The sequence below is a fragment of the Anolis sagrei genome, chromosome 1 (genome assembly GCF_037176765.1).
Source record: "Anolis sagrei isolate rAnoSag1 chromosome 1, rAnoSag1.mat, whole genome shotgun sequence".
NCBI lineage: Eukaryota > Metazoa > Chordata > Lepidosauria > Squamata > Dactyloidae > Anolis > Anolis sagrei.
Window position 1 is genome coordinate 284,378,057 of NC_090021.1, and position 15,191 is coordinate 284,393,247.

A 15,191-nucleotide genomic window follows, 5' to 3' on the forward strand; every position below is an offset into this window, starting at 1 on the left:
TCTCTTGCCCAGATTAAGGCGTTTGAGTCAAAGTATATTTTTAAATCTGGTGTGGATAGTCCCCCTTTCTCCTTTCGTTCTCTCATGTTGTCGTAGTGGATTCTTGGCTTTTTATTTTTCCAGATGAATCTTGCCACGTCTCTGTTCCATTCTTTTAATGTCTTCTGGTTTCTTACTATCGGCAAGTTTTGGAATAAAAACATCATTTTTGGTATTACCATCATTTTTATCATTGCTATGCGTCCCATTAGCGATAGGTTCAGATTGCTCCATCCTTCCATATCTTTCTTGATTTCCTTCCATTTAGTTGTATAATTGTTTTGTGGTAATTGCAAATTTCTGGCCGTCAATATTATCCCTAGGTATTTTAGCTTTGTGACTATTTGTATCTTCCAATTATCTTTTATTTCATTTTGTTCTTTTTTCTTTATGTTTTTTGTTAGTGCTTTGGTTTTCTCCATGTTAATTTTAAATCCTGAGACCTCTCCGAATTTCTTTATTACATTAAGCCAATCTCCTAATTTCTTTTTGGGATCTTCAATTATGCATATGACGTCGTCGGCATATGCTCGTATTTTATATTCTTGCCCTTGTATATTCGCTCCTTTTAGGTCTTTTTCCTCCCTCAATTTATTCAGCAATATCTCCAGGGTTAGGATGAATAGAAGTGGGGAGAGAGGGCACCCCTGTCTTGTTCCTTTCTTGATTTCTATTTTTTCTGTTTCTCTTCCATTTACTATAATCCTTGCCTCTTGTTTATCATATATTGCCTCTATTGCATTTAAGAAATAAAAGCCCATGTCCATTTCTTTCATTATAATTTTTAGGAATTTCCAATTCACATTGTCGAATGCTTTTTCTGCGTCTAAAGTTAAGAACATTACTTTATTTTGATGTTTAATCTCATAATACTCTATTAAGTCAATGATCGTTCTTACATTTTCTTTTTGGTTCCTATTTGGCAAAAATCCTGATTGCTCCTCTTTTATATATTCACTTAATAATTTTTTGAGTCTCTCTGTCATAATATTGCTGAAAATTTTATAGTCGACATTCAACAAAGATATCGGTCTATAATTCTTTACTTCTTCCGGGTCAGATTTCTCTTTGTGTATCACACATATGTTCGCCTGCCTCCACAAATTTGGGACCTCCTTATATATTCTTGCCCTGTTTACTATTTCTTTTAGGTATGGGGTGAGTTCTTTCTGGAATGTTTTATAGTAAATTGCAGAGAACCCGTCCGGTCCAGGTGATTTATTTGGTTTCAAGTTTTTGATCGCTTGCTCAATTTCTTGTTCCGTTATTTCTTTATTTAGGTTTTCTCTCTGTTGATCTGATATCCTTTGTATTTTGTGATTTGTTAAGTAGTCGTAGATTTTTTCTTCTTCGACATATTCTTCCTGGTATAGATCTTTATAAAACTTGAAGAACTGCTCCCTTATATCCTCTTCCTGTGTCAGGATTCTCTCTTTATCTCTTAATTTGGTTATGTAGATCCGGATGGATTCCTGAGGAATCTTGGGGTTCTTCCTGCCATGGAGCCTGGCGATTCGGTCGACGCCTTGGTTGATCTCTACAATAGGGAGATGGCCAGGGCGATAGATATGATCGCTCCCGAACGCCCCATCACGTTGCGCCGTGACAGACCGTCCCCCTGGTTTACTAGGGAGTTGGCTGTGATGAAGCATACGGGAAGGGGGCTAGAGCGCAAATGGAGGAGTTCTCGAGACGTGTCTGACCAAGCACGGGCTAAAGCCTCGCTTAAGGCATATTCCGTGGCTATACAGGTGGCCAGGGAATCTTTCACGACCACCCGTATAGCGTCTGCAGCAAATAGATCATCGGAGCTGTTTCGGGTGGCCGGGGAACTCCTTCACCCACCTGTGGGGGAGGGGACCTTCGACGATCCGGAAACTCGGTGTTGCGAGCTCGCACACCATTTTGCAGGCAAAGTTGCTCAGATACGTCTTGAGCTCGACTCCAATTTCATCGCAGTGCCAGGTGAGGTGACTGAGGCATCTTCTTGTCCAATTTTATAGGATTCTTTTAGGCTTGTTTCTCCTGAAACCATGGAAGAGATCCTTGGGGCTGTGAGGGCGACCACATCGGCTCTAGACCCTTGCCCATCTTGGCTAATTAAATCGGCCGGGGGGGGGGGGGTTGGTTGGTTGGTTTGTGTTGATCATTAATGCATCGCTGGAGCAAGGGATTTTCCCATCCAATCTGAAACAGGCTGTGGTTCGGCCACTCCTTAAGAAGGTTTCTCTTGACTCCACGGTGCTGAGCAATTACAGACTGATCTCCAACCTCCCTTTTTTGGGTAAGGTGCTGGAGCGGGTGGTCGCCTCCCAGCTCCAGGGATTCCTAGACGACATCAATTACCTAGATCAGTCACAGTCTGGCTTCAGGCCTGGTCACGGCACCGAGACAGCCTTGGTCGCCTTGGTGGATGACCTCCGTAGAGATCTGGACAGGGGGAGTGTAGCCTTGTTGGTTCTCTTGGACATCTCAGCGGCTTTCGATACCATCGACCATGGTATCCTTCTGGGTCAACTCTCTGGGATGGGTCTCGGGGGCACGGTTTTGTCGTGGCTCCGGTCCTTCCTGGAGGGACGAACCCAGATGGTGAAGCTGGGAGATGCCTGCTCGGACCCCTGGCCTTTGACCTGTGGGGTCCCGCAAGGCTCTATTTTATCTCCCATGCTCTTTAACATCTACATGAAACCGCTGGGAGAGGTCATCCGGAGTTTTGGAGTTGGGTGCCATCTCTATGCAGACGACACACAACTCTACTACTCTTTTCCACCTAATTCCAAGGAGGCCTCTCGGGTGCTGGACGGGTGCTTGGCCGCTGTGTCGATCTGGATGAGGAGGAACAAGCTGAAGATCAATCCCGACAAGACAGAGGTCCTCCTGGTCGATCGCAAACCGGATCGGGGTATAGGGTGGCAACCTGTGCTAGACGGGGTTACACTCCCCTTGAAAGCACAGGTCCGCAGTTTGGGAGTCCTCTTGGACTCATCGCTCACGCTTGAGGCTGAGGCGTCGGCGGTGTCCGGGAGGGCTTTTGCACAATTGAGACTCGTGCGCCAACTGCGACTGTACCTCGCGAAGGCTGATCTGGCCGGGGTGGTCCATGCCTTAGTCACCTCTAGATTGGATTACTGTAATGCGCTCTACGTGGGGCTGCCCCTGAAAACGGCTCGGAAACTCCAACTGGTCCAACGGGCAGCAGCCAGGATGCTAACTGGGGCTCCTTACAGAGAGAGGTCAACCCTCCTGTTCAAGGAGCTCCACTGGCTGCCATTTATTTTCCGAGCCCAATTCAAGGTGCAGGTGCTTACCTACAAAGCCCTAAACGGTTTGGGACCTGCCTACCTGAGTGACCGCATCTCCATTTATGAACCCACATGCTCACTGCGATCATCTGGTGAGGCCCTGCTCGTGATTCCGCCTGCGTCACAAGCGCGACTGGTGGGGACACGAGACAGGGCCTTCTCTGTGGTGGCCCCCCGACTCTGGAACACCCTCCCAAAAGATCTTAGACAGGCCCCTACATTGGCAGTCTTTAGAAAGAACTTAAAGACTTGGCTGTTCCGATGTGCCTTTCCAGAATAGGAAATCTCCATTAACAAATCCTCGAAGCACTTTAGTAGAACTAAGATGATTGCACACCGCACACTGCACTTGCCCTATAATCCTCGTATACCTCCTGCCACATCAGCACTTTTAATCTTGTACCCACTACTCTGGCCCGGCCCAGTTTTATTGTTTTGATATGTTGTTCATTGCATGTCGTTAATATTGCTTTAACTGTCTTTAATTTTGCTTTGGTGTTATATTGTTTATGTTGTGTTTTATGGCCTTGGCCTTTGTAAGCCACATCGAGTCCTTCGGGAGATGCTAGCGGGGTACAAATAAAGTTAATAATAATAATAATAATAATAATAATCTGGATTTTACATGGCAGTGTGGAAGGGGTGACTTTGAGTGCATCTAAGTGTATATTTAATAAAAAAGGATGAAGCTGGTGAGGGGGGTGGGGGAGAAAAGGGAAGGAAAGAAAAGAAGGAAGGGAAGGGATAAAGGGAGGAAGGAGCAATGGAGAAAAGGAAAGGGAGGGAGGAAGGAGGAAAGGAAGGGAAGGGGAAGAATTAAAGGAAGGAGAAGGAAGGGAAGTACAGAAAGGGTGGAGGGAGGGAAGGGGGCGTTGGTGTGGATGAGAGAATGAGGAGGAGAAATTGTTCATCCGGAGAGCACTGTGAACCCAAACAAAGATGGATCGGGACCAAACTTGGGAGGAATCCTCAATATGCCCAAAGGTGAATTCTGGTGGAAATTGGGGGAAATTTGACCTTGGGAGCTGCTTGGATGTCCAGCTCACCTGTAACTGAACTGGGCTCACCCCTCCCTCCCTTCCTTCCTTCCTTCCTTCCTTCCTTCCTTCCTTCCTTCCTTCCTTCCTTCCTTCGTCCCCAGCACACTCTGCTCTATTAGGGGCGGGGCTTACTGGAACCCCTTGATGGCGGCACCCAAGGGGAGAGCTGAAGATTGAGGAAGAAGGGAAGGAGGAATGATAGAAGGGAGGGAGGAAAGGAAAGAGGAAGAGAGAAGGAAAGAGGAAGGATGAGGGGAAAAGGGAGGGAGGAGAGGAGGCAAGGAAGGCATGAAGGGAGAAAATGGGGGAAGAGAGAAGGAAGGGAGAGAAGGAGGAGGGAGAGAGCCAAGGCTGACTCCAGGCTGTTGCCACATGGAGTTCTCCTGTGTGTGCGAGCGCGTGCACCCCACCACCCCACCCCCCGTCCCAGTACGCATGCCCAGTGGTATCTTCTCCTTTTTTAGGATTTGTACATTCTTTTTTTTTTTGTTTTTTATTATTGATGGTCACACCTTGAATGGTGAGGAGTTTTGTTGCCAAATTTGGTGGGTATTGGCCCAGCGGTTCTTTTGTTTTTAAGCACTCATTATGACATGAGCATTTATATATATATATATATATATATATATATATATATATATATATAGATAATCAGCAGCTTTCTTCATGCCGTAGGAAATTTATGCTGATAATCTTGAGTGTATTTACTTTCTTCTGTTGTGTTTCAGGTGCTTTAAGTGGGGTTTGCTCAAAGCTGTTGTATTTAATGTCCTTCATTTGTGATGTTTGCCCATGTCCCCCCACCTCCACAATCAAAGGGGTCCTTTGATGTGCTGCTATGTAGATCAGAACCTTTGCTCCCAATCCTCATGATACCAATAAATATAGTATGATGACATACAATATAAAATGGATTGATTTTCCAGTAACAGCAACATTTATTCAGAAGTAATTCAGAATATTAAGAGATAGCTACATAGATCCTCAGATAAAAATGCTAACATCTGAGTTTAAGTAATTTGGATATCATAAAAAAAATTAACAGAAAGGTCCACAAGAGAACTGTTATTTGATTATTCTCAAGTAGACATGCAGCTTTTGGGAATCTGCTATTAATCTGCCAACAGTTGGGTAGACACATTTGTAGGTCACGCTGCATGTTTGAGTTTCTTTGTCCACTAGGTAGTAGACTTTAGAGATGCATGCCATGTCCCCAGAAGTAATTTGAAATTGAGGTCATATTTTTGCTATGTCCTTTTAGAATAAACTGCTGCATCGAACATTACGTTCACAATGGGTGTCCCTGTACTATATAATCCCAATGTGCTCTTCACAGTCAACAATGGTACGAACAACATGGGGGATCTCATCCCCTAATATGTTTGAAATGCCTCAGTGAACCATGGCTGTTGAGGGTGAGCTGTCAGGTCCCTTCAATTGTTCAGTGCATGTTCACTCAGAGAAGTTGCAAAGAATTTATCCTTTGCTTTCAAAAGTTCATAAAAGATTTAACCTACAGAGGAAAAAACAAAGGAATACTCATTCATTCCTAGGTATTAAACACAAGTAAATTTAAACTTTGAAATGAAATGCCACATATTTCCTTGGGACATTAACTTTCAATATTTCTGTGCATTTCTCACAGGTGAGTTCTTGCAGATTATTTCTGATGCTGCCATCAGCTCACATGATGAAAATTTGAAACAAGTATTTCTGTTCTATCACAATTAAGGAATGCAACTTCAATATGTAAAGAATACCACCATTCATATAATCTGGTAAAAAGAACCCATATCTCTGAAATAGGCTATGACTACGTTCCTCCAAAGGAACAATTCCTTTCCACTTGGTGAGATAGAAGCTTTAATGGCTTCCAACACAATATCAGCCTGATATGCAATGGCATTCTTTGTAATTATATCAAAAAGCAAAAACAGCAAAAAGAGATTATACAAGGCATAAATACAAATATTAAATATTGTTTCCTACATACTTTTTTTTTCCTTCTGTGTGAATTGATTACTTTCCGTTTACTTCTTCCGACAACTCAAGTGGAGAGATAACTGAGCTCAGTCTTCTAAAACCATGGATCAGCTGAACCTTATAGTATACAGTCATGGCAAGAGCAATAGTTGCTGAAGACAAAGCAAATAAAGTTCCTACAACAACTCCTGCAACAATAGCACTCCTATCTCGTGAAGCAGGTCCGCTGTCACTACTGCCACCATGGCCTGTTTTGAGACAATTAGGAGGGGCCCAGCCATAATTACAATGACAATGTTTGTAGGTGTTGCATACTCCCCGGTTATGACACTTAGATGGATTACAGTCATATTTCAAGAGAGAGACATGCAAACACTCTCCACCAATGCACATCATGTCTGTGCCACAAGGAGTGCCATCCCTTACTGCTCCGTGATCAGGTATTTCCACTCCACTGTGGTAGTCTAGGCCCCAGCACTGAATGTCCCCAGTCTGTGTCTGAATGATGGTGCTGTGCTCTTCCAATGTGGGGAGATCATCCACATTCTCACACTGGATCCGGCCACACAGGATGTTCGAAGTTGTACATTTGTTATAAACTCCATGTTCAAGGCCACAGTTGCCAAAACGATCACCTTGAGCATTCACTATTCTGAAACAATCCTCTGAAGCCACTCTTGCTTGGGGGCCAAAGATAATTTTGCACTGCCTGTCATGCGTAGTACAATTCCCATCATAACAATATGCCCCATCTCTGCATGGGGCTCCATCTTGAACATAGACATCTTCGGGACACCATTCTGAAGTTCCATGACAGTATTCAGGAAGATCACATACACTAATATTTCTTCTGCAAATAGAACGAGCTGGAGCATACTGGCAGTTTTTGCAACATGATCCAAATGCACAAGCGGCCCCTGAACGTAACTCACAATTAGATTGGCAACAGGGATCTGATTCACATTCAGCTTCTGAACCACAATCACATTGCTCTCCATCTTCCACAACTTTGTTTCCACAATACCTGAGTTTATGCAACATTTCATTTGGCGGTATTAACAAACACGGACTGTTCCTCATTTCGAAATAGTCCCTATAACTACAATTGCTAAACTGATCAGTGAGGTATTGAAATTCACTCATGATGCAGGCCCCTCGCTCACAATGACAATCTTTTTCATCATGGATCATACCAAGATTATGTCCTAATTCATGGGCATATGTAATAGAGAAATAAAATAAATTCCTAGATGTAAAATAAATAATGCCAGCTGCATGCTCAGTACAGATTGTTTGTACAAATGCAACTCCAAGTACTGAAGAAGACTGTTTATATAAAAATAAGTGAGCAGCATCATTCTGTAGACGAGTAAGAAGTGAACGTCTTCTCCATTCAGAAAATGCCGTAAGTGTATCCTCTGGAGTGGAAGTAATAGTTATAAGATTCCTTTCTGTCCAGATTTCTAGTCCAACTAAAGACAGCTCAAGAGAAAGTGGGTCATAGAATGCAATAGCAATATGAAAAGCAATCAGAACATGCCAAAGAAGTACTGTTTCATTTCTGTCAAACCTCACAAACCGTTCATGGTCAATTATAATTGCCAGCTTTGCATATCTAACATGGGTCCACCACCCATTTTGCAAATTCCTTTTGACCACCACTTTTTCTGTGCTCTGCAGCAGAAGCTCTTGCCGTCTTTCCTCTTCCTTTGTTACCCCACACCTCATCCTAACAGCACCTTCCTTCTCTTCCAGACGATACACTACATGCTGGAAGCTAGCAGATGGCTGAACAGGTTCAATTTCATAGGTCATATTGTCAAGCTGAAACACACCTCTGAGTCCTCCAGAGCAAATGCTGAGGGTGACCTGGGAAGAGAGCTGGCCCTGGACAAAGCCATGATAGAAACAGTCATGCTTGATGAAAGGATAGTCCACTTGGAGTTCCCCCACCTTATTGTACGTGAAAACAGGAAAGTGTTTAGGGACAAATGCTTTCTTCTGCCTCAGATGGAGCATGTGGCCCTTCCCCTCAATATTTAGCAGATAGCTGATGCCTTTGGAATCTTCCTGACCATATCTAGGAGTCAGTTTTCTTGGGATGGTCACCTCATAAGAGGCGAATCTAAATCCTTCTGGTGGTGTCTGACCAGCAATCTCATTCTGGACACTAATGAGTGTTAGCACAAACACAGGAAGAGGTCTCCTGAGGTATATCCTTTGACATTCCATTCTTGGATGAGAAGGCCCTTGGAGCTGTTGCCAAGGAAGAAGCTTGATGTGAATGAGGCTGCATCTGTATTAGCAGAAGGAGAGGAAGATTCTATTCATAGCAACAAGCAATAAAAATTCTTTTGGAATAGGGGTGGAGCTTAGAGAACCGAGAAGAGAACAGTATGGCCATGGCAGCATGGCAATGCAAAAGGTACTCAAAAAAAGTAGCTAGGTGGAAAGTCTACAGAATGACAAGTTAATTTCTATAGAGATTTGTTACTTACAGATGTGACATTTCACATCTGATTTTGGATTTAATTCTAACAATATGACTATAAAACTGATATGGCGCAATTATATTTTTCTCATAATATGCCATTATACGGGCCTGTAATAGCTACTAATCTTTCTTTCTTTTTTGAAGACTTCCCACAGCCAGCCAACCAAAGGCGTTTGGGATAGCCTTTGTCCATGCACTTGGACTGCAACTTTGAAGAGCAATGCTCTAAAACAGAAAAGGGATTGTCGGTGGATGGCAAAAGAGTTTTAAAGATGGGCTTAATGCTAACCTTAAAAAATGTGGAATAAACACAGAGAATTGAGAAGCCCTGTCACTTGAGCATTCCTAATGTAGGTCAGCTGTTACCAACAGGGCTGTGGATTTTGACAAGGCACAAATAGAGGGCGAAAGGGAAAAAGTCCTTCCTATTGAGGCCTGGCACCTCGCTGAAGGTGTTGGAAACACCACAGACTGTCACTGACTCTTCTTCTCTTCTTCTTAGGTGATCCCTCATTTTCCAAGGAGGATTGTCTTCTGATATTCTTTTGGGTCCGTTTGTGGCTGTTTAGCCCTATTCTTGCTCTGCATCTTCTTCCGCAGTGAGGGCATTGGTTTCCAGGTGGAAGGCGGTCTCGGTCGGGGTTGGCTTGATGCGCCTTCCTCTTGGCACACTTCTCCCTTTCACCCTCAATTCGTGCCTCTTCAAATTCTGCAGCACTGCTGGTCAAGCTGACCTCCAGCTGGAGCACTCAAGGGCCAGGGCTTCCCAGTTCTCACTGTCTATGCCAGAGTTTTTAAGGTTGGCTTTGAATCTCTTTTCCTACCCACCAACATTCCGTTTTCCGTTCTTGAGTTCAGAGTAGAGCAACTGCTTTGGGAGATGGTGGTCGGGCATCCCGACAACGTGGCCGGTCCAGCGGAGTTGATGGCAGAGGACCATTGCTTCAATACTGGTAGTCTTTGCTTCTTCCAGCATGCTGACATTTGTCCGCCTGTCTTCTCAAGAGATTTGCAGGATTTTCCAGAGGCAGCACTGATGGAATCGTTCCAGGAGTTGCATGTGATGTCTGTAGACAGTCCATGTCTCACAGGCATATAGCAGGGTTGGGAGGACAATAGCTCTATAAACAAGCACCTTGGTATCCCTACGGATGTCCAGGTCCTCAAACACTCTCTGCTTTGTTTGGAAAAATGCTGCGTTCGCAGAGCACAGGCGATGTTGTATTTCGGTGTCGATGTTGACTTTGGTGGAGGGGTGGCTGCCAAGGTAGCGGAAATGGTCAACATTTTCTAATGTTACTCCATTAAGCTGTATCACTGGCATTGGAGAGGGGTTGGCTGGTGTCTGCTGGAACAGCACCTTGGCTTTTTCAATGTTCAATGACAGGCTGAGCTTCTCGTATGCTTCTGCAAAGGTGTTTAGAGTGACTTGTAGATCTTCTTCTGAATGCGCACAGATGACGTTGTCATCAGCATACTAGAATTCTATAACAGATATTGTTGTAACCTTGGTTTTGGCTTTCAGTCTGCTGAGGTTGAATAGCTTGCCATCTGTCTGATAGATGACTTCCACTCCGGTGGGAAGCTTCCCATCAACAAGATGAAGTATCATAGCGATAAAGATGGAGAATAAAGTTGGGGCAATAACACATCCCTGTTTCACACCGGATTCCACCTAAAATGGGTCACTTTGGGAGCCATTGCTGTCCAAAACTGTTGCCATCATGTCATCATGGGTCGATGAATGCCATGTACAAATGTTGATTTTGTTCTCTGCATTTTTCTTGGAGCTGTCGTGCAGTGAAGATCATGTCCACCGTTCCTCTTGAGGGGCGGAAGCCGTTCTGGGATTCTGGGAGGGTGTCTTCTGAGAGGGGTAGAAGGCAGTTTGCAAGGATTCTTGCAAGGATTTTCCCAGCTGAGGTTAGAAGGGAGATACCTCGATAGTTTCCACAGTCTGTTCTTTCCCCCTTTTTTAAGAGGGTGATGATGGTGGCATCCTTGAAATCTGCTGGGATTTTCTCAGTCACCCACACTTTTTCTATGAGCTGATGGAGTTGTTGTGTCAGCTCAGATCCTCCCTCTTTAAAGATTTCAGCAGGGATCCCATCAGGTCCGCTGGCTTTGTTATTTTTTTGTTGGCTGATGGCACTGCTGACTTCTTCGAAACTAGGCAGTGCTGCAAGCTCATCCCTGGTTTGTTGTTGCAGGATTTGTGAGAGAACCTCTTCGGCCACATTGGAGCTGTGGTTCAGGAGGCTTTGGTAGTGTTCTTTCCAGCGTAGTGCAATTGATTTTTGGTCCTTCAGGAGTTTGGTTCCATCTGATGAGCGTAGAGGCTGTGTGCCATGGTTTCTTATTTATTTATTTATTTACTTTATTTGTATACCGCTCTTCTCAGCCCTTAGGCGACTCAGAGCGGTTAACAACACAGTTTCAATATACATAGTACAAAATCAATTGGATATTTAAAGCAATAATAAAGAATTAATTAAACAACAAACATCAATATCAATATAACAAATCCATCACGTCTCATCGATAGAATCAGAATCCAGACTCATTATCCTTTTCCAATAATTGATTGCACTGTTTAATCAAATGCCTGTTCGAAAAGCCAGGTCTTCAATTTCCTCCGGAATGCCAACAGGGAGGGGGCCAATCTGATCTCTATAGGAAGGGTGTTCCACAGCCGAGGGGCCACCACTGAGATGGCCCTGTCTCTCGTCCCCGCCAGGCACGCTTGTGAAGCTGGCGGGATCGAGAGAAGGGCCTCCCCAGATGATCTTAATGTCCTAACTGGTTCATAGGAGGAGATGCATTCGGACAGGTAGGTCGGGCCAGAACCATAGATGACCTTTGTGGCTTTGAAAAATCCCTGAGCATCATGGGTATCTGCCAGGTGTTGGATTTCAGTTTACTTAGTTGGTAATTGGCTTGAAAAGGCTCATCCAAGCCTGAATCCCACTGGGACCAACTACAGATACGTCTTGCCTCCAAGATTTTCTGGTGGTAATAAATCTAAACTAAAGATGGCTGTCTTGTACATGAACATCTTAATGACACAACTCTGAGGTCCCATTGCAATACTCGGGAAGATCACAAATACCAGTCTCCTTTCTGCAAAGAGACTGGGCAGGAAGATACTGACATTAAGAACAGCACTTTCCAAAAGCTCAAGTGGCCCTGGCAGGAAACGTACAATTAGACTGGCAACATGGATCTAACTCACATTGGGCTTCTGAGCCACAGTCACATTGTTCTCCATTTTCCATAACTTTGTTTTCACAATATCCCAGTTTGTATATGTTATCAGGATCTGGGGGAATTAACAAACAATCATAGTTCCTAACTCTAAAATAGTCACTATAACTGCAATTACTAAACTTATCATTGCTTGTGTAATATGCAGCCATAATACAATCACTTTGTTCACAGTAACAGTATTTTTCATCGTGTCTCATGCCAAGATTATGTCCTAACTCATGGGCAAAGGTATTAGAAATAAATAGCAAACTGGGAGATGTATAGGACATGACAGCAGATGCCCAGTTCCTATTGCAAATTGTTCCTAGAAATGCTAATCCAAGTAAAGTTCCAAAATGTTTATAAACGAATAAGTGGGCAACATCATTCTCGAGACGTTTATTTAGTGAATCTTTCCGCCAACCTTGGAAAGCATCAAGTATTTTCCCCATATTATTGGAAATCTGTATAAGATTCCTTTCTGACCAGATCTCCAGTCCAGCTATAGACAATTGAACAGAAAGTGGTTCATAAAGTGAATTTGCTACATGAAAAATATCCAGGACTTGTAGAGCCACAAGAGTTTCATTTTTGTCAAACTGCACATAGCGTTCATGTTCCACCACAATGGCTGCCTTCACATACCTAGTGTGTGACCACCAGGAAGCACTCTTGGCAACTCCATTCTCTATATTTTGCATCATGATCTCTAGTTGTCTTTGATTTTCTGCTGTCAGCCCATAGTTCATGCCTACAACACCTTCCTTCTCTTTCTGTCCATCCTCTGTGTTCTGCATCATGGTCTCATGGTGTTTTTGCACTTCCTCTGTTAGTCCACACTTCATACAAACAGCATTTTTTTTCTCTTCCAAATGAAATACTGCATGTTCAAAGGTAGGAGAGGCCTGGACAGGTTCAGTTTCATAGGTCTTATTGTCAAATTGAAAGAGCCCCTGAAACCCCCCTGAGCAAGCACTGAGGGTGACCTGAGAGGGGATGTTGCCCTCCACATAACCCTGGTAGAAACAGTCACGTCTTATAAATGGATAGTCCACCTGGAAATCCCCATGTTTTGTGTAGGTTAAGACTGGAAAGTTCTTAGGCACAAAACCCCTCTTCTGTCTCAGGTTTACTATGTAGCCCTTCCCCTCAATGTGCCAGTGATAGGTGACTTCTGTGGTTTCATCTTGTCCATGTTTTGGCATCAATTTCCTTGGGTTATACATGCACGTCATAGGAAGCATACTTAAAACCTTGCAGTGGTTCATGATTTTCTGTCTCATTCAATAGATTCCATAAGATCAGAAACGGCAACCAAGAAGAATTATTGGCCATTTTTCTTGGGAGTGAAGCCACTAGAGAGTTTCACTCTACTTATTTAGGTAGGACAGGGAAGCTCTCTGCTCTCTTGATTGTGCCAGAAAGAAGATTGCAAGGAGGTTATACATGCAATTGAGATGGGTTCTATACATAGCAGCAGTTTCTGGCAGGGGTCCCCAAACTTTTTAAACAGAGGGCCAGGTCACATTCCTTCAAACTGTTGGAGGGCCGGATTATAATTTGGAAAAAAAATGAATGAATTCCTATGCACACTACTCATATCTTATTTGGAGTGCAAAAAAACACTTTAAAACAATGCAATAATTGAAATGAAGAACAATTTTAACAAATATAAAATCAGTTTTTCAGTGAGAAGTGTGGACCTACTTTTGGCTGATGAGCAAGGGTTGTTGTTGTTGTTGTTTGTTGTGTGCTTTCAAGTCATTTCAGACTTAGGTTGACCTTGAGCGAGGGCCGGGTAAATGACCTTGGAGGGCCACATCCGGCCCCCGGGCCTTCGTTTGAGGACCCTGGTCCAAGGAATTTCATTTGGAATGGGGGCGGAGCTTGTAGGATCAACGATGGAAACAATGGGAAAACAATGTCAATGGATAGATAGGGAGAGAAACAAGTCTCGCCTGTGTTGTTTGATGGACTATGGGAAGAAGAGATGGGTGTGCTGAGACTGAGTATCCGCGTAGAGAAGGCAGTAAAAATTACCATGGTGCAACAAAAGAAGCATTGTATTAAAAAAAACTAATTTTCATTACTTGTTCCTAAAGAGTAAGTTGGCTTTTACTAGGCTAGAGAGAGCTCCCGGCAGGCATTTATATACCCATCTCTCGGTCCCGAGTGAAAAGCGAGGCCCCTTCTACACTGCCATATAATCCAGAATATCAAGGCAGATAATCCACATTTTGAGTGACACAGGAGTCTGGAAGACTGCAACTTTCCAAGAATACAAATACTCATAGTCATTTCACGATGTGACTTCTTCTTTTCAAGATTGCTGTTTTCTCTGCAAAAGCAGCAATCTGGCATTCAACCTTCTGAACTGGTACATGACTACAATCCTGAAATACAAGCACAAACCAACACAAACAACAACTTGACAAATTTCTACAGTAGGTCCTACAATGTCCTGAGACTCTTGTGGTAGAGGGAGTCCACTGTCAGTGCAACTCCACTGTTGGAACAAAGATGGTTCTCTACCTTTAATTCTCCAGGTGTTTTTGACTTCAGCTCCCACAATACTTAACAGTTGGTAAACTGGCTGGGAATTCTGGGAGTTCAAGTCCATAACACTTGGAGAACCAAAGCTTGAGAACTACTGGTTTAGACAGTTTATTTATTTATTTATTTATTTATTTAGAACTTTTATGTACCAGTCTTCTCACCTCCGTAGAGGGACTCAGGCCAGTTCATAACAACAATATCACAGACAATCGTTTAAAAACATCACACCCCGTAATACACTAAAACATTAAAATACTAAAATACAATCATATAATTACATAGGCCAAGTCGTCAAAATGAAATCGTAGTTCATCACCATCCGTCCGTGTAGTCACGAGTTATTGACTCACTCGTCAAATGCCAGTTTCCAGAGCCAGGTTTTCACCTGTTTTCTAAAGGTCAGGAGAGAAGGGGCAGTTCTAATCTCCAGTGGGAGAGAGTTCCAGAGCCGAGGGGCCACCACCGAGAAAGCTCTGTCCCTCGTCCGCACCAGACGCGATTGCGAGGATTGTGGGACCGAGAGCAGGGCCC

At 43.6% G+C, this 15,191-nt stretch overlaps 1 protein-coding gene and 1 pseudogene across 1 annotated transcript; both read right to left on the minus strand.

The window, feature by feature from the left end:
* Nucleotides 1-6,400: 6,400 nt before the first annotated feature.
* Nucleotides 6,401-9,372, minus strand: LOC137096927 (disintegrin and metalloproteinase domain-containing protein 21-like). The gene is made up of 3 exons (XM_067467437.1): nt 9,225-9,372; nt 8,967-9,081; nt 6,401-8,558 (listed from the first exon to the last, which is right to left on the minus strand). Exons 1-3 carry the CDS (start codon nt 9,370-9,372, stop codon nt 6,401-6,403), a joined length of 2,421 nt encoding a protein of 806 aa, XP_067323538.1.
* Nucleotides 9,373-11,884: 2,512 nt separating this feature from the next.
* Nucleotides 11,885-13,439, minus strand: LOC137096929 (disintegrin and metalloproteinase domain-containing protein 20-like; annotated as a pseudogene).
* Between the last annotated feature and the right edge of the window lie 1,752 nt (nt 13,440-15,191).